At 37.2% G+C, this 21,030-nt stretch overlaps 1 protein-coding gene, 1 long non-coding RNA gene and 1 other non-coding gene across 5 annotated transcripts; all 3 read left to right on the forward strand.

The window, feature by feature from the left end:
* Positions 1-674: 674 nt before the first annotated feature.
* Positions 675-11,319, forward strand: pnn (pinin, desmosome associated protein). 3 transcript variants are annotated; one of them, NM_001172570.1, is made up of 9 exons: positions 675-816; positions 3,241-3,312; positions 3,391-3,459; positions 3,556-3,631; positions 3,721-3,815; positions 3,938-4,013; positions 7,939-8,094; positions 8,208-8,346; positions 9,552-11,319. In NM_001172570.1, the coding sequence occupies exons 1-9, from the start codon at positions 704-706 to the stop codon at positions 10,757-10,759; spliced, it is 2,004 nt and encodes a 667-aa protein (NP_001166041.1). In that variant the 5' UTR covers positions 675-703; the 3' UTR covers positions 10,760-11,319. The 3 variants fall into 3 exon arrangements, with proteins under 3 accessions (NP_001166041.1, XP_087145036.1, XP_087145035.1); XM_087288910.1 differs by having other exon boundaries at positions 675-1,602; positions 1,742-3,312; positions 9,552-11,314; XM_087288909.1 differs by having other exon boundaries at positions 675-996; positions 1,742-3,312; positions 9,552-11,314.
* Positions 11,320-14,433: 3,114 nt separating this feature from the next.
* Positions 14,434-15,297, forward strand: LOC141378529 (uncharacterized). The gene is made up of 2 exons (XR_015513117.1): positions 14,434-14,539; positions 14,650-15,297. It is a non-coding gene; the product is annotated as an uncharacterized LOC141378529 (long non-coding RNA).
* Positions 15,298-19,057: 3,760 nt separating this feature from the next.
* Positions 19,058-19,141, forward strand: trnal-uaa (transfer RNA leucine (anticodon UAA)). The gene has a single exon. It is a non-coding gene; the product is annotated as a tRNA-Leu (tRNA).
* Positions 19,142-21,030: the final 1,889 nt, after the last annotated feature.

Here is a 21,030-nt window from a genome sequence, read left to right on the forward strand (position 1 = left end):
GTAGTTGTAGTTGAAGCTGTTATAAATAATGGAAACCATATAAAGCCATAGGCTATAATGCCATTTTATAGTGTCTCTCGAAAAGCCTATTTTTGTATTTAAAAGAATTATTATAAGTCAAAAAAATCAAGAGAAATGCTTCCATGTTGTAGGTAATTGTTATCATCAGACATTTAGGAAAATTTCACATAAAAATCTTGTGTAACAATGTTGTAATGTTATGATGAAAGCTAAAAATGTATCTCTGAGGGTGAAATAACGTTATACGGCTGAATTTCACTCCCTGAAGGTAACTTAATACTAGAAGGGATACAGTCGTGGCGATAAGTTAACGAGAATTATTTATATTATTTGTTTATTCCCATTAATTGTATTTTATTAATGTCTACCGCTTTCCCAACCTCAAACACAACCCTCACAGTAATGTAAAAACAGCAAGTATAATGAGAAATATTCATATCATTTTTTAATCACTCATTAAAATGTATTTTTGTCTAACCCATCCTAAACCCAGTCCTCGCAGTAATGTTAAAATATTGTTGTACAGTGTGCAAAATTACGCAATGTTGATGCGGGTATCAAGTTTACCCATACTTCTATCAAACAGACAGGCACCGCCCGCCCACGTGATCACGGCTACGCGCCTACATTGAGCCGTGCGCGCTCGCGACACCACACGCGCTGCTTGAAGACGGAGAGCAAGATGGCGGTGGCCGTGCGAAGTTTGCAAGACCAGCTCGAAAAAGCCAAGGAAGGCTTAAAGAGCGTGGACGAGAATATTCGAAAACTAACCGGCAGAGATCCGGGTGAATTAAGGTATTGCTTAATGAACGCGTTTTAATCATTAACGAATTTGTTGTGGAGAAATTAGTCCAGGGCCTGATAGCAAGCTAATATTGCGGCTAGCTCACAAGCTAAATGAGAGCACATGTGTCCAATTCGATATTGATAAGTGCTATTTATTTTGAATCACCCAGGTCTTTATAAATTTGTATGGTGGACATCCAGGAGCGGGCTTATGTTTGAGAAAACAATGACACTCCTCATAAAATCAGGTCTTAGCTCTGCACGATGAGGGCTGTTTTCTGAATCTACGTTTAGTAACTTGTTTAAAAGCTTGAAAACAATGTTTTAGTTTTAAAAGTATAAGTTAAAACGAGCATATATGAACTTCCTGTTTCGTTTTGAATGGGAAGAGTTGTGGTCTTTCCTCAAGAGCTTTGCACTGAACATTATAATAGATCTGTTGCATTATCTTTTGTCCCCTATGAGCCTTGATGTGCTCAAGAAACGGGTTTATTTTCTTGTAAAACCGGATGTTTGTATGGGACAGGCTTGTTTATTTTTCAACGATCATATGTTTTTGATACATGTCAGGTGGCATAAAAGGGATGGGCCATTGTCATTCTAGACCAGGGGTGCCCAAAGTTGTTGTTTTTTTGTTTTTTTGTATGAAGGGCCAAAAAGCAAATATGATCGAGATAAACATACCTAGCCAAACTATATTACATTAAAGTTGCCATGGGAAATTTTCACAATTTATTTCTTAATATTTTTAAATAAATTGAAAACATTACTTTTAATCAGGGGTGTCCAAACTTGGTCCTGGAGGGCCGGTGTCCTGCATATTTTAGTTCCAACTGCAATTAAACACGCCTGAACTAGGAAATCAAGCTATTTCTAGGTATACCAGAAACCTTCAGGCAGGTGTTTTGTAGGAAGTTGGAGCTAAACTAAGCAGGACACCGGCCCTCCAAGACCGAGTTTGAACACCCCTGCTGTAAATTGTATTAACTAATGCAGTATAATCAAGTCGAAGGCAGATTCTGCTTGACTTGTGTATTCAGCATTGAACTCCACTGTTACAAATATGATTGTTTATATTTTATTGCAATAAGTTATCATTTAAAAGTTGTATTTGCTCACCACCTGGATTGTCATGTGACAATATGTTCATTTAAACTAAGTCTAATTCATTTACAACATTTAATTAAAACATTTACAGTTAGCTTTTAACAATAAAACAAACAAAAACAGGGTAACATTAAATGTTAATTGACAATCTCAAAACCATCTTCATTTCTCCCTCTCTTCTTAGGCCCCGTTTACACTAATACGTTTTAGTTTGAAAACACATGAGTTTTGGAACGGTTACGCCTGAAGACGCAGTTTTAGTTTGAAAACGCTGCTGCTCCATCTCACTATGGATGGGGGAAAACGGAGATATCTGAAAACGGAGACGTGGCTGCAGATTTTCCCTCAATATTAAGTAGCCTACACAGTTCAGTCTTGCATCTTCTCCTTGTAAGTTCAGACTTCGCAAGCTTGATATGGAAAACAAACTCCCAAGGACACGTCGGGTAAATCTTCAGGGAACAGCGTACTTTAAAACCTCATTCACATCACCTCGGCTATATTGTTTTACTTTCTTAGCAATAAAAATGAAAACATTATTTAAAGAACTGCCTATTTTCATTTTGGTATTAGCAACAGCTACTAATTAACAGCCACCAAAAATGTTGAGACGTCATGTGGCTACATATTTATATGACCATCATCTTTACTGTATGCATAACAAAACGAAGCCTATAACATAACTGCCTCCATTTTCATTGAAAATGCCAAACATACCCTGTCTCCTTTGTTGAATAAGTTTTAATAATCAAATAATCAACAATGGCCATTATAAATGTGTAACGTACAATAAGTTTACATTATGGGAAATAAATGCAATCAATCAGTCAAATGTGCAGAATCCGTGTTTGTGGTTATGTTAATTAATATATGAACTTGTCTTTGCGCTCAGCCAAAACACAACTTGAGAACAAGTAATAATTCAAAAGACCGAAGTCAGGGAATATGTTGTTAGATATAGACAAAGTTAATTAAATACAATACATCCACATGTGCTGTGTGTGTGCGCGTGTGTATGCGAGTGTGTGTGTTTGTGTTTGTGTTAGTCCTTAAAAAAAAAAAACACGTAAAAGAACTGTACATATACCGTAGGAACGGTATAGCAGAAAATTCTTGCGGTTTTTAAACCGCTGTAAACCTTGAAACCAATTACAGTGAAATTGATTGACTACTATACAGTGAAATTGATTGACATGGTTTTAACTAACCAGCTGTGAGGTGAATAACATTAAAGCAAACACTGCATTGAGCAGTGTAATGCATCATACAGTCGTGATTGGTATTTCAATGTATGATTATTAACCGTGTATCTATTGCCTTTTTCAGACCGGGTCAGAATAGAAGACTGACCATCCCAGGCCCAGGAGGAGGTAGGGGGCGTGGAATCAATTTGCTGAGGTAAGAATCTGTTCGTACAAAGACGGACCCATGATCATACTAAATGCATGTTGTTTAACATCTGTAAATCTCTCTCAGGCGTGGACTCTCAGATAGCGGTGGAGGACCCCCAGCCAAACTGAGAGACATCGACGGGGCACTCTTGAGGTGAGGCATCCCTTGCCAAATTTCCACTTTCTGGGTATTTTATGAAATAAGTAAATTGCCATTTTATTGCATGCTATTTACAAATGTCTGTACTAGGCTGGCAGGGGATCAGCGAGCCAGGAGAGATTCACGCCATGACAGCGACGCTGAGGATGATGATGACGTCAAAAAAGTATGCTGATTTTGTTCATTTGCAATGTAGATGTGTACCCCTGCCCCCTCCCCTCTTTTTAAATCATTCTTTTTTTTTTTTTTTTACAGCCAGCGTTGCAGTCATCTGTGGTTGCTACCTCCAAGGAACGTACGCGCCGAGATCTCATTCAAGATCAGACCATGGATGAGAGAGGAAAGCAGAGGTACCGCTTCTGTTTTAGGCTGTGTCAGCGATGCTTTTATCATTTATTTTCTTATTTTTCTAGCACATGTGGAGTGATTTTTAGTTCCTTAGAATTAAATAATTTTTTATCTCCTTATTCAGGAACCGGCGCATGTTTGGCCTGTTGATGGGAACGTTGCAGAAGTTTAAACAGGAGTCTACTGTGTCTACAGAGCGGGTAGGCATACGAGTTTGATTATTGGACTTTTAAGTTTTGTAAGTAATAATCTAGAATGAAGATTTAAAAAAAAAAATCATCAACTTACAGTCTTGATTAAAAAAAAAAAATGTGTAGACTTTATAACTTCTATTCAGTAAATTTTTTAAAGTTTTGGATTTTTATTTCCATAAAAATGTAAAACTGATACATAACTGTTTGTTTAGTTTTTATTTATTTATTATTTATAATATTTTGAATTGTTTTTGCTATGAAATAGGGCTACATGATATTGGAATAATCTGACATGGCGACATTTAGTTTTTTCTGTGATATACATTTCAGTAGAAATGTCTATATTAAATGTCTTGAATGGCTCTATTTGAAGAAAAAAAAATTATATTGCTTGAGGTAATTTTGTAAGGGTGTGATTAATGTACAGTATAATTATCAAATGGCAAGCATAAATAATTACAATAGAGCAGGGTTTTTCAAAGTCTAAGACTGTGGGCCTTCCTTTTGACAAAACTTATCCATTGGTGCCCCCCCCCCCTCCTCCCAAACACGCACGCACATGCGCGCGCGCACACACACACACACACACACACACACACACACACACACACACACACACACACACACTCACTCACACACACACACACACAAAAATTCTGGAGGTTTTACTGCTACCTCATCATGCTTGGTTTCAAGGGGTCGCCGAAGTTTAGCGGGTCTCATGCTGTCATTAGCCAAAATATCTTGACAAACACGCATAAAGGTCATGGTTCATCAGCTGGTCCTGTCCACGTAAATCCTAAACTCAAACACTGATCATCATATCGTCATCTTTTGGGTTTAAGCCCTGAACTTGAAGGCTTTGAATCGGGGGGTCTCAGAAACGGATCCATTGTATTAGCAGGCAAATACCTGTATTGGCGGGCTTGCCAAACAGAAGCAAATTCACAGCTATGGCCTTCTGGGTAAAAAAGGTTTTCTTATTTTTGACAGATTATTTTTTTTTTTTGCTTTGTTTAATTAAAACGTTTAAAAATAACAAAATACATATAATTAAATTTAATAATTATATTTTTATTATATAATATTTTTTCCCGCGCCTCCCCTGATAAGCTCTGGCGCCCCCCAGGGGAGGCGCGCCTCACACTTTCAAAACCTTTGCATTAGAGCAAAGAAAGTAAAAAACTATGCTTTATAATTTTCTGGAGAGTCGAAGTATTCAGATACAGAAACTGAATAATGTAAAATAACACTTTATAGTCTTCATTGCATCAATTCAGTAAAATTGTTCAAGAAAATTAGAAATATCGTACATTATTGGCTCGAATGGTCTACTCTTTTGAAATGCCTTTAAAACACATGAAAATGATAGTTTAACTCTATTATGGTTATACCAAAGAGCCTAGAATGACCAAGAGGCGACACTCAATAGAACTTTCCATTGCAACTGCAGCGCCCAGCAGCAGCCCCGGATTCCGCCATTTTGGAGTGAAAGCTGTCTGCTGTCCATAGATTGGGGGAACTATGATGTCACCTTGTAGGCTAATCGGCTGCTAGCATAAAACTGTTTCCCTCGACAAAATCCCTATGGGATTTTCCCATAGGCTTTTCGAAGATTGCAAATAATAAGCTCTGTGTTCAAACACAGTTCATTACACTTACACATTTTATCCAGCCGTATATTTCTCACACGAAAATACAACTTTAAGCACTTTTGGATCTTAAATGCAAACGCAGGAACTGAAAAGCTAACAGTAGGCTGTAATCAGACTACAGTGCCTTCTGGGTGCTCGCCTGTGACGTTAGCAGCACCCTGCTACAGACGACTTTTCTAGCTTATTTTTAGAAATATGCTCCAAGACAATGATTTAATCTCTCCGGTTATTATAATATAATCCATGCTATATATTAGAAACAAATAAATATGCAAAAATGCATAGATCTACGTGACATTTGGATAGTTTTTACGTGGGAAATACATCTGTTTTACTTTATGGTTGTTGTAAAAGTTTTTAAACTGTATGTATAAATGTGCCTACAGTATTATCATCAGACATATTTAAATAAGTGTATCACTCGCGTGCACACAGCCTGCTTACTTAGATGACAGAAATGAGGAACAAGTCTATCAAATGTCTGCAAGTTCCATCATAAACACAGAACAAGATTAAATATTTTTTTTTATCTCACAAAGTACAGTCAAAAGCAGCCCATAAAGTCTCACATGCTTTACATTTTATAGAGGAGTGTAAATATTGCAGTTATTGCAGGGTTAAATGTGTTCAGATGAAGAAAAAAAACAACAAAAATCACTTGATCGCATCAAAATGACTGTTAATATGTCTGTATTTTTACATTTATTCACACGTTTGCATTACTGAGAGCATGACAGAGACGGGCTGCACTGGTAAGCAGTATCTCCATAATATAGTCTCGACAGCCTTTATAAGTAAAGAAATTATCTACACAATATGAATTCCCAATTAGAAAAATACTACAAACTATATTTTTGAAGATACTTGAATAACAAAGTAATCCAAATACTCAAAACAGGCGAGCTGCGCTCCTGCGTCTGTTGTCCCATTTAGCAGCTTGATAGCAACTGTCTTTAAAAAAAAAAAAAAGCGTAGCCGATTTAAAAAAAAAAATCAAGGGTCTGATGTGTTATGTCGTAGAGTAAAACGTGAAAGTATCTTGAGTTTGTGTTGGCCACAAACCTTATTTAAGCCATTTAACTGAAATCCCATTGAAAAAACCCATTGACTTTGGGACGAGGGAAACGGAACTGCTTGACGTCATAGTTCCTCTACTCTATTAGATCTTATTGCTGTCGGGATGGCAAGCAGCTGCGTTGTTATTTATTTATGTAAAAAGTGCATTAAAGCTGAGACGCAGCTTGAAATACGACAATACAACACTTACTATCACAATCATCAGCAGGGTTCAACGCTAAGGATTTTTTCTACTGGGCCGTTTGGGCCAGTGGTTGAGGTTTTTACTTGCCCTGCCAAAATTTCACTGGCCCCACTAAAAAAAAAAAAGGTTAATAGCTAGTTCTTAGCCACATTTTAAATAATGTGGCAAAATGTCTATGAATCTAGAATTTAAACATTTAAAAATTTAACAAATGTTAAATGAACAAAATTAGTTTGATTTTATGCAAACGAAAGGGCAGTATGAAAGATGTGCTGGTATTTTAGTGCAATTCTAAATTATTTTTATAAAAATGGCTTGCCAAACCGACAATTTTTTTTTTTTACTTTTTTTTTTTTTTTTACTTTTTTTCTCCCCCAGTTTCTTAATTTAGTACCCATGTAATTGTCTGCTTCCAAGACTTAAGAAAATGACGTTTTCTTTTAGCCTCATAGTTAGATGTTGCTATCTTTTCGGTGTAATTGTTGTTACCATGTTACGAAAAAAATTGCATGCTCACCGTTACTGGCCGATAGGGGCCAGTAACAATCCTGTCTACTGTCCCGAGCGTCTTTCACGCTGGCCCCGGGCCACCGGGCAGTCCTTATTGTTGAGCCCTGATCAGCACTTTTAATAGTTTTTCACAGATGTATAATATGCTGCTGTTATTGGAATTTTCATTCCAAAATGTCTGCCGCGCCATCTAGTGGAAGTTTCCCAAATCGCACTAGAGTGTCACCTGTTGGTGATTCTATGCCTTTTGGTTTTACTTTGCAATGACTCTACAAATCTCATATTCTCAATTGCTGATAAACTATAATCTCAACATTGCATAGTTTGCAACATGTCTATTGCAGACGATATTGATATTGAATCGCTATATTGTGCAGCCAAAGAAGCTGACTTAGCTGAATAATTTTTAACTCCCTTTATTTCAGTTTAAGTTGAGATCAAGTCAAGTTGAATCAAAATGTGAAAACCAAGTGCTGCTTTAATTTGAAAACTTCCACCCCTGCAGTTAAAAAGACGGCAAGAAATTGAGCAGAAATTGGAAGTGCAGGCAGAACAGGAGCGTAAAAAAGTGGAGTGTGAAAGGAGAGAGCTCTTTGAAGAAAGACGTGCCAAACAAACGGAGCTGCGACTTCTGGAGCACAAAGTGGAGCTCGCTCAACTGGTATGTCTCACAGCTACAGGAAAACAGCAGCTCATACTGCATCCCTGCAGTAGTTTTATTTGAGTAGACTGTCCTTGGTCTGACTTTTCCATGCATGATTTGTTGTTTTTCAGCAAGAAGACTGGAATGCACATAATTCTAAGCTCATCAAATTTATTCGCACAAAGACCAAACCCCCGATCTTCTATTTGCCTGGGCGAATGTGCTCCGCTACTCAAAAGCTCCTTGAGGAGTCACAGAAAAAACTCAATGGTAAGTGTTTTGTTTTTCTTGGGCATTAGTTTTCTTTTTGTGTCTCAACTTTTCTAATCTTATATCATTTTAGACAGTGTTTATACCTGGTTTATTTTTTATGATTGGCTCTAGAAATCATGTAAATGGGTCTGCTATATGATGCTGTCTGATGATTCAAACCGCCTCCAACGAAAGTTTGAAATGTGGCCATGTTGCTTCTGTAGTGCTGCTTTTACTACTATTATCGTTGCTATTATTGTTAATGCAAGTACATTCAAATATTTATTAACTGCTAATTCGTCAAACAAGAGTTGGTGGATATTTGACCGAGTATTGAGCTAAAGCTCTTAAGCTAAAACATTTGTTTAATATAAACATGTCTGGTAAGATGGCAAGATGTTACTTTGTTTGATACTGTAAACTGATCTAACTCATTGTAAACAGAGACTGAGAAATTTCTATTTCCACCATGGATGCATGTAACATTTTAGAAGCTTTTTTTGTATTTTATATGATTGAAAAAAAAAATATATATATTTATTTATTATTTTTAATGTTAAGAGAATTTGACTAGTTAGTCTTTACAATGGGGTGTGTTTACACAAGAAGTTTAAATTTCTATCAAGCCAGCTCAATCGCTTCCAGTGAACTGTCATGCCATGATAAAATCGTAGCGTTTATGATCTAGCTTCTTTACTATTAATGATCTTTACTGTCTGATTGAGATTTAGGATGAAGTGGGTCTCAGACTGGACAAGGAGTGCATTTAGTCCCGTTGTTCTGTGCCATGTCTTAAAAATATGAATATTTTACCACAGTATTTTTTAACCATTGAATTTTTTTGTGCTTTCCTTTCATCTCTCTTTGTGCTTAAACAAATAAATTAGTGCTTATATTAAATGGGTTATATTTTAATTAATCTACATTATGGATGCTGTAAAAGGAACCTTATGAAATTGAAGTGTCACATCAATCTTTCATCTGTGGCTGAAGAACACTTGCCATGCATATAGTCTATTGACTGCCAACTGTAACCAGATATATTCTGATAACCAGAATGACGTACATTTTAGACACCGTTTTGTTGGTTATTAGTATATAACATGCAGTCTTTGACTCTTAAAAGGCAAAAGTTGTTAAAAATAACATCAGTCATAGAACTTATACTACTACTTAAACTTTCCTTTGAAAATGTCATCTGTTTTTTTTTGTCCACTTCGCAGGTGTGTTTGATGAGAGACGTGAAGCCTTTGCTGAGCAAATCAACAAAATGGAAGCTCGGCCAAGGCGTCAGTCCCAGAGGACAGGGGACAAAGAAATGGAGGGCAGCCGTCGGGCTGAAGAAACGAAGAAAGAAGATCAAGAGGAGGGTAAGGCTGGTGCAGGCCGGGCAGGTAACAGGCATGTTGTGGAGATGGAGGACGAGGATGAAGATGTAGTAGAGGAGGAAGCAGAGGAAAGCTCAGAGGTTAGGGAGAGAGATGAGGATCAGGAGCAGGAGCAGGAACAGGGAGAAGAGAAGGAAGAGAAAAATGAGGAGAGTGAGAGGAAAGCAGAGGAAGATGAGGAGGAAGAGGATGAAGATCCAGGAGCGGTTGAGGTTAAGGAAGATGAGGAAGAACAGATGGAGGTCACTGAGGTTGTGGGGGAGGTTGAGGCACAGGGTAAGTTGCAGGTTGAGAGTCCAGAAGCAACAGTTGAAGAGGTAGGTAATGTAAGAATTGAGGAAGAGCAGGAGGTAGAAAGTGAGACTCAGCAGGAAGTTACGGCAGACTCCCAGCAAACTCCTGAAAGCCAGACGGAAACCCAGCCTGAGGAGAGTAAAGAGCCTCAAGCGGATGCCCCGAGCCCTAATGAGACCCAACAAGACAGCAAAGAAGAGGAAGCTGCTGTGCCTGAGTCTCAACAGCTGCAGGCTGAGCCTGAACCAGAACCAGAAGTCCCTTCTCAAGAGCCGAGCCAAGAACTCTCAGAAGAGCCGCAAGCAGCCAAAACAGACACAAAGGAAGCTGGAGAGGAGGCCGATGATGCTCGCGGACGAGCCAAAGTCAGAGCCAAGAAGAGCAAGAGCCGAAGTAGCAGCAGCTCTTCTTCCAGCTCCTCCTCCAGCTCGTCCTCAAGTGGCTCCAGCTCCTCTTCTAGCGGCTCCAGCAGCAGCTCCTCCGGCTCATCTTCATCGTCCAGTTCACGCTCTCGTAGTCGCGGCCGGGATCGAGAAAACCGGGATCACAAACGCCGCCGGAGACCTTCAGACCGAGAGCGGAGGAGGAGTGGCAGCGAGAGGGCACACAAATCCTCCAAAAGTAGTGGACGGGAAGGCAAAGGGTCTAAAGACAAAACCTCCAAACCCGACCGCAAGAGGACAAGCTCTGAGGGAAGAAGGTCTAGGAGCGAGAGGGATCGGAAGTCTGATCGGAAAGATCGCCGTTGAGTTGATGATGATGATGATGATGATGATAACAGTCTGGTGTAGTTTCTTCGAGGATGTCATGTGGTTACTCTAGTTTTTTTTCCTCTGAGGCACAGTTGCCTTTTTTTCTTGAGTGGAATTTACAATTAAGGTCTCCATCTCCGGATATTTTTTTTCTTATGGTTTTGTCTGGTTATTTCAGTCAGAGTTTTTAAAGATTTCTAAACAGTGCTTTTAAGAGCCATCACTCTAAATAATTTAATGCTGTATCTGACCTTCCATGGACATTATTTACAAAACGTGCTTCTTGTGCTGATGCTTCACCTGATCCACCATGGTTTCACCAGTTTCTGTCATACAGCTTAAACACTGACTTTTCCAGTTACGTGATGCCATATTAATGTGATTTATAATTTTTTTTTATCATCCGTTAATAACAAGTGTCCAATTTGGCAGTATCTCGCAGTGATGAAGTTCTTTTTCTTGTTGGAGCTAAATTGTCAACTTTTTTTGGGGGGGGGGTATAAATTGCTCATTAACATGGGGAAAAAACATTAAAGACGATTTCTCTTCATACATCAGTTCTTGTTGTTATGTTCACACACTTTAATTTCCGCCATGGAGTTGCAGATTTCACAGACTTTTATTTTAAAGAGAATCGCTTATTTTTAGTTTGAACTTTTATTCCAAGTTTTGACTGGCAAAATTTGTAAATGTGTAGCAGTAGCATAGTAAATATTTACTTAATAGAAACAACTATATTTTCATGCTTTATTGATCCAATAATAAAAAATTAAATAAAATGCCTAACATGATGTTGGGGATAATTAAATCTCTGAATATAGGAGTCATTCCATTTTGGTGTCAGCAAAGGGGAAAAAAACGTTTTCATAATTGTTGCACAGCCTATACAATGCTAAAAAGAAATGTAATGGGTAAAATAATGGTACATTATCTGGTAGTAATTAGTTATTAGTGGCATACCTTTTCTGACATACTTGAAACAGAATAAATATTTTATTTTAATGACTAAAAATGTACAAATTGATAAACTCAAGTGGTCTGAATAATTCTGGCAAAATATATCAACTTTTAAATGTATGGCTGCATTGTGATCTTTATGGGTTTTTAAGCCAGTGAAGCATTATTCCTCAATGTCAGATTTTCTCTATTTTTGTAGGGAAAAAAAAGGTTTTAGATGTTACATGTAAAAATGGACGTATGTAGTCATATGTGTATTATTATTCTCCACATGGTGGCAGCAGTGCTTTATAAAATCAGCAGTCAAGCATGCCTTTTTCCCGAGGTCTTCTGCAGCGTTTTTGCCAGCTGAATGAGTATCTGGATTTCCACACAGTTACACTCAACATCAATGCAACTGTGCATAAAATTTATTTCCATCTCCATCTTACCCACATGAAATGGATATCATGAAGTGCATAGATCACTTTGTGAATGGATATATACTCATGCCTACCGTTTGTGCCAATACGATTCCAATGGCCAACTAATCTTTTATTCATATTCAAAGAGCTGTCCACGATATACAACAGTAGTCACCGGAATGGAAACGAACTATTTAAATTATGTACATTTTGAAGACGATGTTAATCTTAATGTTTATTAACCCCAAAATTAAAAATCTGCCTTATTTATACACCCTTGACTTGTTTCAAACCAGTTCAAATGTTACCAATGACTTGTATAGTATCTGATTTACCTACTGTTAGTGTAAATCATAGGTCCCAAACTGGATTCCTGGAGGTCCGCAGCTCTGCACAGTTTTGCTCCAATCTTAATCAAACACAGCTGATCCAACTAATCAGGGAGTTCAAGACTACTAGAGACTATTAAGCAGGTGTGAAATGGAGCTGGTTGAAGCTAAACTGCAGAGCTGCGGCCCTCCAGGATTTGAGTTTGAGACCACTGGTGTAAATGGTTACAGATTGCCAATGTTCTTTAAAATATAATCTTTTGTGTAAAATAAACCCAAAAAGATATATGGTGACACAAGTCAAGGGAGTAAGTAATGGCAGGATTTTTTAAAAAAACTTTTTTTAAGAGAACCGTCTTTTTAAAGACAACATGACACTTTTCCCCTTAAAAAGACAGTTCACTCAAAATTAGACATTAAACCAGGGTGTATTTTTTTAATTATTTTAAATTCAGTAGGACATTAACAAAGATTTTTAGCTGAAATTTGGGGTCCTTGGTCATTTACAATAAGAGACATTGGCTTTGAGAGTGCTAAAAAACAAAACCTACAACAAAATAATAGCCATTTTTGCTGACAATATACTGGTGTCTTATTGAAATGATGGTGGCTTTTGCCGGTATCAAATTTTCTTGTTAAGATTAATTGCTAATGCTTTTATCACCATTTACCTATGCTTCAAAAAATTATGAACGGGTAATAACCTAAAGTTAATGTATTGCTATGTATATATATATATATATACGTATTAAATCTGTAATAATATAGGAATTAATTATTAAACGGTTGATAAAGTACCACAGGTAACACTTTACATGACAGTGTCATTAATAAAGTTAAAATTAGTTTATGAAGTAAAATCATAACCATAATACACTACCTGACAAAAGTCTTGTTTTAGCAACAACAAATAATAACTTGACTTCTAGTTGATCACTTGGTATCAGAAGTGGCTTTTATGATTATGGTTATTTAACCAAAATAAAATATGAGAATGCTTTGAATTATTTAATTAGGACAGTATGGCCTGACTTTGCTTAGACAAAAAGTCTTGTTAGCTAACAGAAATAATGTACAGTATAGAATATACAGTCAAGGTGCAATGAAAAAAGAATTAATATTGTGTTTGACTCCCATGAGCTTGGACGACTGCATCCATACGTCTCTGCAATGACTCAATTAATTTATTAATGAAGTCATCTGAAATGGCAAAGAAAGCATTCTTGCAGGACTCCCAGAGTTCATCAAGATTCTTTGGATTCATCTTCAATGCCTCCCTCCTTCATCCTCCCCCAGACATGCGCAATAATGTTCATATTTGGTGATTGGGCTGGCCAATCCTGGAACACTTTGATCTTCTTTGCTTTAAAGAACTTTGATCTGGATGCTAAAGTATGCAGTGCTATCTTGCTCAAGAATTTGCCCTCTCCTGTAGTTTGTAATGTAATGGGTACCACACATGTCTAGATACCTCAGGCTGTTGATGTTGCCTTCCACTCTGCAGATCTCTGGGACGAAGGCTGAATGTAACCCCAAACCATGTTTTTCCTTCACCAAACTTGACTGATTTCTGTAAGAATATTGGGTCCATTCGGGTTCCAATAGGTCTTCTGCAGTATTTGTGATGTTTGGGATGCAGTAGAACAGATGATTCATTGGAAAAATCTACCCTCTGTCACTTTCAAATGATTAGTGAGAAGTCAAGTTATTATTTGTTTCTAATACAACTGGGATCAACAACAACACTTTTGTCAGGTAGTGTATAGTCAAAGGGTATCGAACAAATTCTCTAGTCACAGAATGTCCTAGGCCAGATTAACATATAAAAATGTTTATAAATAAATCTCCTTTTAAGTCATCATTCATTTAGTGCTGTGTTGAACTACTACTACCAATTAAACAGAATGAATATTCTTATACTATTCATGTATTTTCGAGGTGTCCACATACCAATATGCTGAATACTAACATACTGAATTATGAACATCGACTTATGTCTAACCTAGTCAAACCATGTTCACAACAGCTGGAGCAAACTAATTCAATTTTATCGTTTAATTTTTAGGGAACTGGCCCTTTAAACGCAGGTGCGTTATTGTGAAGGATGATTGGTTAATGTTATACATGCGATTCAAATTGACTTTAAGTGCTGTGCTTTATAATGGGTCGTCATTATTACATGCTAATGCTTCTACAGGATCTTTGTTCGTCTTCCCAGTGTAACCCTGCGTGCCCTTCTGGCTCAGAGAAAGTGAGCAGTCAGCCGTTTCTGAGGCTCATTAGTGCTGTCTGTCTGTCTCTGATGAGCGGGATGATGAAGCCTTTCTATTGATCGTCTCCAGAGGGAAAAAGTGCTGTGTAAACAGGACAGAGGGACCAGTTCGAGGTGAAGCAGAGAACTTTTTGTCGTGCTGTCTCGGTGGGTTTCATTTCAACCTGTACATGTCTTTATGAAGCTGTGTGGTTCATTCATTTCTCACTGTGAGATGACACTGAAGTAAGACACACATGACAATCCTGGTGATTCTCAACTGATTACACGACATCCGAATCAATGTTGGAGGCTGGGTGTAATCCTTAAAGGGATAGTTCACCCTAAAAATGACATTTCTGTCGTCGTTTGGTTATACTCCGTTTGTTTGAGTTTATTTTCTTCAAATGAAGATATTAGTCTACCGAGAAATGTTGGAAAATGCAACTATTTACTAGAAACTTCCTGTTATGGTTGTCAACGGCATTTTTTAAACAGAAGAAAAAAATCAAACCACTTGAATGTGAGTAAATGGTGAGTAAAGTTTCATTTTGAGTGAACTATCTCTTTAATAAAGCGGGTTTACTGACTGATGCTCATTTTACTGTCTTGAGGATAATCTGAAATATCGAATTATCTATCTATCTATCTATCTATCTATCTATCTATCTATCTATCTATCTATCTATCTATCTATCTATCTATCTATCTATCTATCTATCTATCTATCTAAAGGCCTATTGATAAACTTGGTTTATTTGTTTACAGGGGCAATGCACATTAATAAATACCCACATAGCAAAATTTCTCTGGCCCAGCTCTTGCCCACACAATCAGGTTTTGCTTGGGCCACATGTTGCAGTGAATTACGATACATGACTATACCAAGTCTGGCTTCCAAACAAGGGCCAAATATGGACCATATCTCGGTCAAGTCTCAGCCAAGTTAATAACTTATAACTGGAACTGAACTGGGCCAGATAGGTTGGTGTATTACGATTGCAATGAAATTGATAAACCCATGAAGCATTGTGCTTTAGGCACACTATGTGCATGCTTTTTCTCGAAGCGCCCTGATTGGTAGATAATTCTTTTTACTCAAATATAAATTTAGGTATTTTAAATGTGGGTTACGACAGTCCAAACTTACGTGGCCCAAATATAAATTTGTAACATCTGGGCCAAATACTACATTTTAAATGACTGGCCCCAACCATGTGTGCCATCTTAAAGACAGTGCCACCTCTGCCAAACCTAGGCCATGTTTGGTCCACATGCTGTATGCCAGTGCCGGAGGAATGCCTGCTGTGCCAGCTTTATGCAAACTCTGGGCCAGAATTCTTTGTTACCTGGGTATTACTGTAAAATGTGCCAGAATTAGCCAAGAATGGCTATTTTTTATCTGTAGACTCTTGACAGAATGTTAAAAAGTCACACCTAAAAATAGAAACACTGCATAAAAATATATATATTAGGGATGCACGATACATCAGCGGCCATATCGTTATCGGACAACCGAGCCAAGAACAAACAGCACAAGGAAGTCTACTGTCAAGAATGCGTTACTAATGGATAGACTTATTGTAAAAATGTATTGTGTGGTAAAGAATAATTAGTTGACATAGTATGATATAGAATGATTTAAATATATCTTAATAATAAAGCATATTTAAAAGTACCCATAAAATTTACATTTTATATTTATATAAATATAGGTTGCTTTTTACTAAATGTTCAAAAGCAACTACAGAGAATATTGCAATATAACCTGAAGTTTTAAAGTCAAACAGAAAAAAAAAAAATCACATGAACATTCAGCAATTTTTCTACAAACTTTTTTTCCTATTTTTTCTGACATTTTCTTCTAATGCATATTTATGTTGTAAGATAATACAGTTATCAATAATTACAACCAAAGAAAAATAGCACCACTCTTAAAAAATTATTTTCACTGCTGCCATCAGTAGCAATAACACACAAATGTTCTCATTCAAACTATCAATATAATGGTCACTTATCACTTTATTGGTAACATTTTATTTATTTATTTAAAAAAGAGAGCTTGGAAATGAATGCATTTGATGAAATATTAATGTCTTAAGTACATTTATATGGGAAAAATTATGCAAAAATGTAGTAAGTTCATCCAGGATGGCTGAGTGGTTAAGGCAGTGGACTTGAGATTCAATAAACAAATGTCCATGGGTTCAAACCCCACACCTGATATCTAAAAATGTGCTTTAAAATTGTTGAATCAATGGATATGATGATTTTCTATTGTCTTTGGTACCTCTATAATATTATGGAAATAATGTTGGATGTTCAACTACACTATAAAACCCAACTGTCCACTTTATCAAACAAAATAAGTGTAGTAAACTCAAAGTTCACTGGAAGTTAATTCTACTCATTTTAAAAGAGTTTTGAACTCAGTGTTGAAGGTAATAGGTTAATTAAATACCTCATTACTTCAACTTAAATTGAGCAAGTTCGCAGTACCCATAATGGTTTGTAACAATCGGTTTTCCCAAACGGTTTGAGTTGGCTTAACGTATTGGGTTTTACAGTACTCACTTGGTTTGAGTTCTCTCCATTTATCGGGTTTTACTGAGCTCAAATTGCTTCGTTTACTCATATGGATTAAGTTCACAGTACACATTAGGATTAGTTTTTGAACTTAAACGGTTTGTTGCAGTTGGTTTCCTCAAATAGTTTGAGGAACTTTTTAGTTTTACAGGATGCCTGAAAGGTTTAAGCAGGGCTGCCCAATCTTGTTTCTGAAGATCTACCTTTCTGCAGAGTTCAGCTGCAGCCTTGATTAAACGCACCTGTTGTTAATTACCAAGTGCACCTTCAGATCTTAGTTGATTTAGTTTTTAGTCAGGGTTGGAGCTGAACTCTGCAGGAAAGTAGATCTGAAATGATCCCTCACCACTTTATCGGTGTCATTTTGTTTTTTGTTTTGTTTTATCTTTTTCAGTAAATGAGTCTGAATAATAGTATGATAGTCTAATATTACTGTTTGTGCATAAATGATTGTGTTACTCCCATTGTCAGTGTGTGATCTTGCAGTGCCAGCTTTCTGTCAGTGGTCAGTTTTTTTTCCTAGCAGTCATGTGAGAAGAGTTTGATTTTCAGATCAATATCAAGATTCCTTCCCCCAAGCTTCAAAGGCAGAGTGATTGAGTACAGCTCAATGAAAGCAGGCTCTTTTAATAAGCGGGTGTGGGAGTCCCTTATAAATGGCTTAACTGACATGTCCACTGACACTAGTGTGTGTCACTTAGGCTAGTTTAACAGTTTGTTCTTTCAGTTGTCAGGCTCACAGGGGATCCGGTTGGACTCCGGTCTTAGGAGCGTATTTGTGCGTGATTCCTGTTGTAAAGGAGGAATTAAACTGAGCGGGTTGGTGTTAAGTTTGCTTTGGTGAGCTCAGTCCACTGGTGATTTTCAGCTCGACGTCTGCTGCTGCATTGATCAAGGCTGCTTTTCACTAATCATGTCAACATCCTTTCTGCAGCATGCATTTATCAAATGTTTCAATGCTGAAGCTGTTCGCCTCTTATCCCTCTCCTTGATTTTCTTTTTTTTTTTTTTTAAAGATGAAGCAATCAGAATGACACATTTGAACGACGAGATATTGATTGACTGCATTGACTGATTTGATGCTGTCAAAATTGATTAGTTACTTAAAAAAATGAGTAAACCCATTTCCTTAATAGTGATTATTTGACTTTAAACAAGTCAACCCATAATTAATTCATATTAAGTTATAAATAAGTTAATAAGTTCACTTATTTAAATATTTTAAGGCAAGGTGTTTACTCACTTTTTTATACAGTAAAGTCAACTAATCACTTTTTTACAGTGTTTCCTTGCTGTGTGAATGAGCAGGACGGCTGAGTGGTTAACATGTTGTACTTAAGATCAAATAGCCAATTGCCCTTGTGCTTTCAAACCCATCTCATAGTAATAAATTAAATGTTTATAAATTGTTGCATCAATGCATTTGATGAATTATGTTCAGCTATACAGCTATAATAGTATGGAAATAAAATGTTGCCAAAGATGTAAAGAAATTGTCCAGGATGGCTGGATGTGTAGGCATTGGACTTATGGTCTAATGGACAAATTACCTGACAGTTGGGTTTCAGTAGGTAGTTGTTTGGCATTGGCTTGGTGTGTCCAGAGCCTAATGATCCAATGGACGAATGTCCTCTTGAATTCAAACCCCACTGATTGTAGCTAAATAAGTACAGGAAAAATTGTTGAATCGATGCAGTTGATAAAATGTTATCGTTTTCAGTAATTCTATAATATATGGGAAAAATTGCTGTAAGTTTATAGCAAGTTTGGCCAAGATGGCTGAGTGGTTAAGGCGTTGGACTTAAGATCCAATGGACATATGTCCTTGTGGGTTCAAACCCCACTCCTGCTAAAAAATATGTTTTTAGAAGTTGTTGAATTATATTCAGCTCCACAGCTCTTTTAATACTATGGAAATATTGCCAAGAATCTGGAAAAATTAACCAGGATGCACAAGTGCTTAAGCTTTTGGACTTAAGGTAGAGTAGACAAATGTCCCTGTGGGTTCAGACCCCACTCCTTTTAACTAAATAAGTGCTAAAAGGTTGTTGCATCAATGTATTTAATAAAATATTAAATTGTCAAAATATTATTGTCATCTCTGTACATCTTCAGTAATATGGAAAAAAAAGGTTGTCAAAGATGTGGAAATGTTAACCAGGACAGCTGAACGCTTAAGCCTTAAGGTATTAGACTTGAAGTCTAAGGGACAAATGACTTCATGGGTTGAAACCCCTCTCCTGGTGACAAAATAAGTGCTTTAAATTTGTTATACAGCCCCGGCTGGGTCAGTTAGCATTTTTGTGTGGAATTTGCATGGTCTCCCCGTGTTGCCTTGGGTTTGCTCCGAGTGCTCTGGTTTCCTCCACAGTCCAAATGCATGCGCTACAGATGAATGAATAAGCTAAATTGGCCGTAGTGCATGTGTGTGAATGAGAGTGTATGCATGTTTTTTAGTATTGGGTTGTGGCTGGAAGGGCATCCGCTGCGTAAGACATATGCTGGAAAGTTGGCAGTTCATTCTGCTGTAGCGACCCCGGGGGATTAAGCTGAAGGAAAGTGAATGAATGAATGAAATTTGTTGTACCAATGCATTTGATGAAATTTTATTTTCTTAAGTAACTCTACGATAATATGGGTAAAAATGATGCAAAGATAGAGCAAGTTTTTTTTAGAGCAACTGCTTTTAGAAGTTGTTAAATTTTGTTCGACTGTACAGCTTTGGAAAAAAAATTGCCAAAGATGTGGAGAAATTTACCAGGATTAATATTTTGTTATATTGATTTAATAGAAGTTATATTGACAGCAGATGCTGTCAAAATTGATTAGTTATTTAAGAAATTAGTAAACTCATTTCCTTAATTGTGATTAGTTGACTTTTTTTTGACCCATTGTAACTTGGAACTCTTGCGTCCGATTCACACAGGGCGTCAGTGTCAACAGTGTCAATTCACTTTGAATAGGTGACGTCAAGCACTGCCAAACTGAATTGTGAATTCAGCGTTGCTTCAGCAGCGTTGCTTGCTGCAGAAGTTGGGAATTTCTCAACTTTTGAAGTGCCAGCCAATCAAATTAACCAGGATTAACGTGTGCTTAAGACATTGGACTTAAGGTCTAGTGGACAAATGTCCTCGTGAGGTCAAACCCCACTCCTGTTAACTAAATGAGTGCTTAAAAACTGTTGCATCAATGTATTTGATGAAAGATTATTGTCATCCCTGTACATCTACAGGAATATGGAAAAAATGTTGTCAAAGATGTGGACAAGTTAACCAGAATGGCTGACTGGTTAAGGCATTGGACTGTCATTGTGGGTTCAAACCCCGCTCCTGGTAATAAAATATATATTTTTTTTGTAATTGTTGCATCAATATTGTTGATGAAGATTATTGCCATCTGTAATAAGAAAAATGTTGCCAAAAGTTTGACAGATTTAACCAGGATGGCAGAGTGTTTAAGGCAGGGGTCACCAATCTCGGTCCTGGAGGGCCGGTGTCCCTGCAGGGTTTAGCTCCAACTTGCCTCAACACACCTGCCTGAATGTTTCAAATATACCTTGTAAGACCTTGATTAGCTTGTTCAGGTGTGTTTGATTAGTGTTGGAGCTACAATCTGTAGGACACCGGCCCTCCAGGAACAAGTTTGGTGACCCCTGGTTTAAGGTTTTGGACTTAAGATCCACTGGAAAATTTCCTTGTGGGTTCAAACCCCACACCTGGTAATAAAACAAGTTGTTTTTAA

The sequence above is a fragment of the Danio rerio genome, chromosome 17, assembly GCF_052040795.2.
Source record: "Danio rerio strain M-AB ecotype USA chromosome 17, GRCz13ab, whole genome shotgun sequence".
NCBI lineage: Eukaryota > Metazoa > Chordata > Actinopteri > Cypriniformes > Danionidae > Danio > Danio rerio.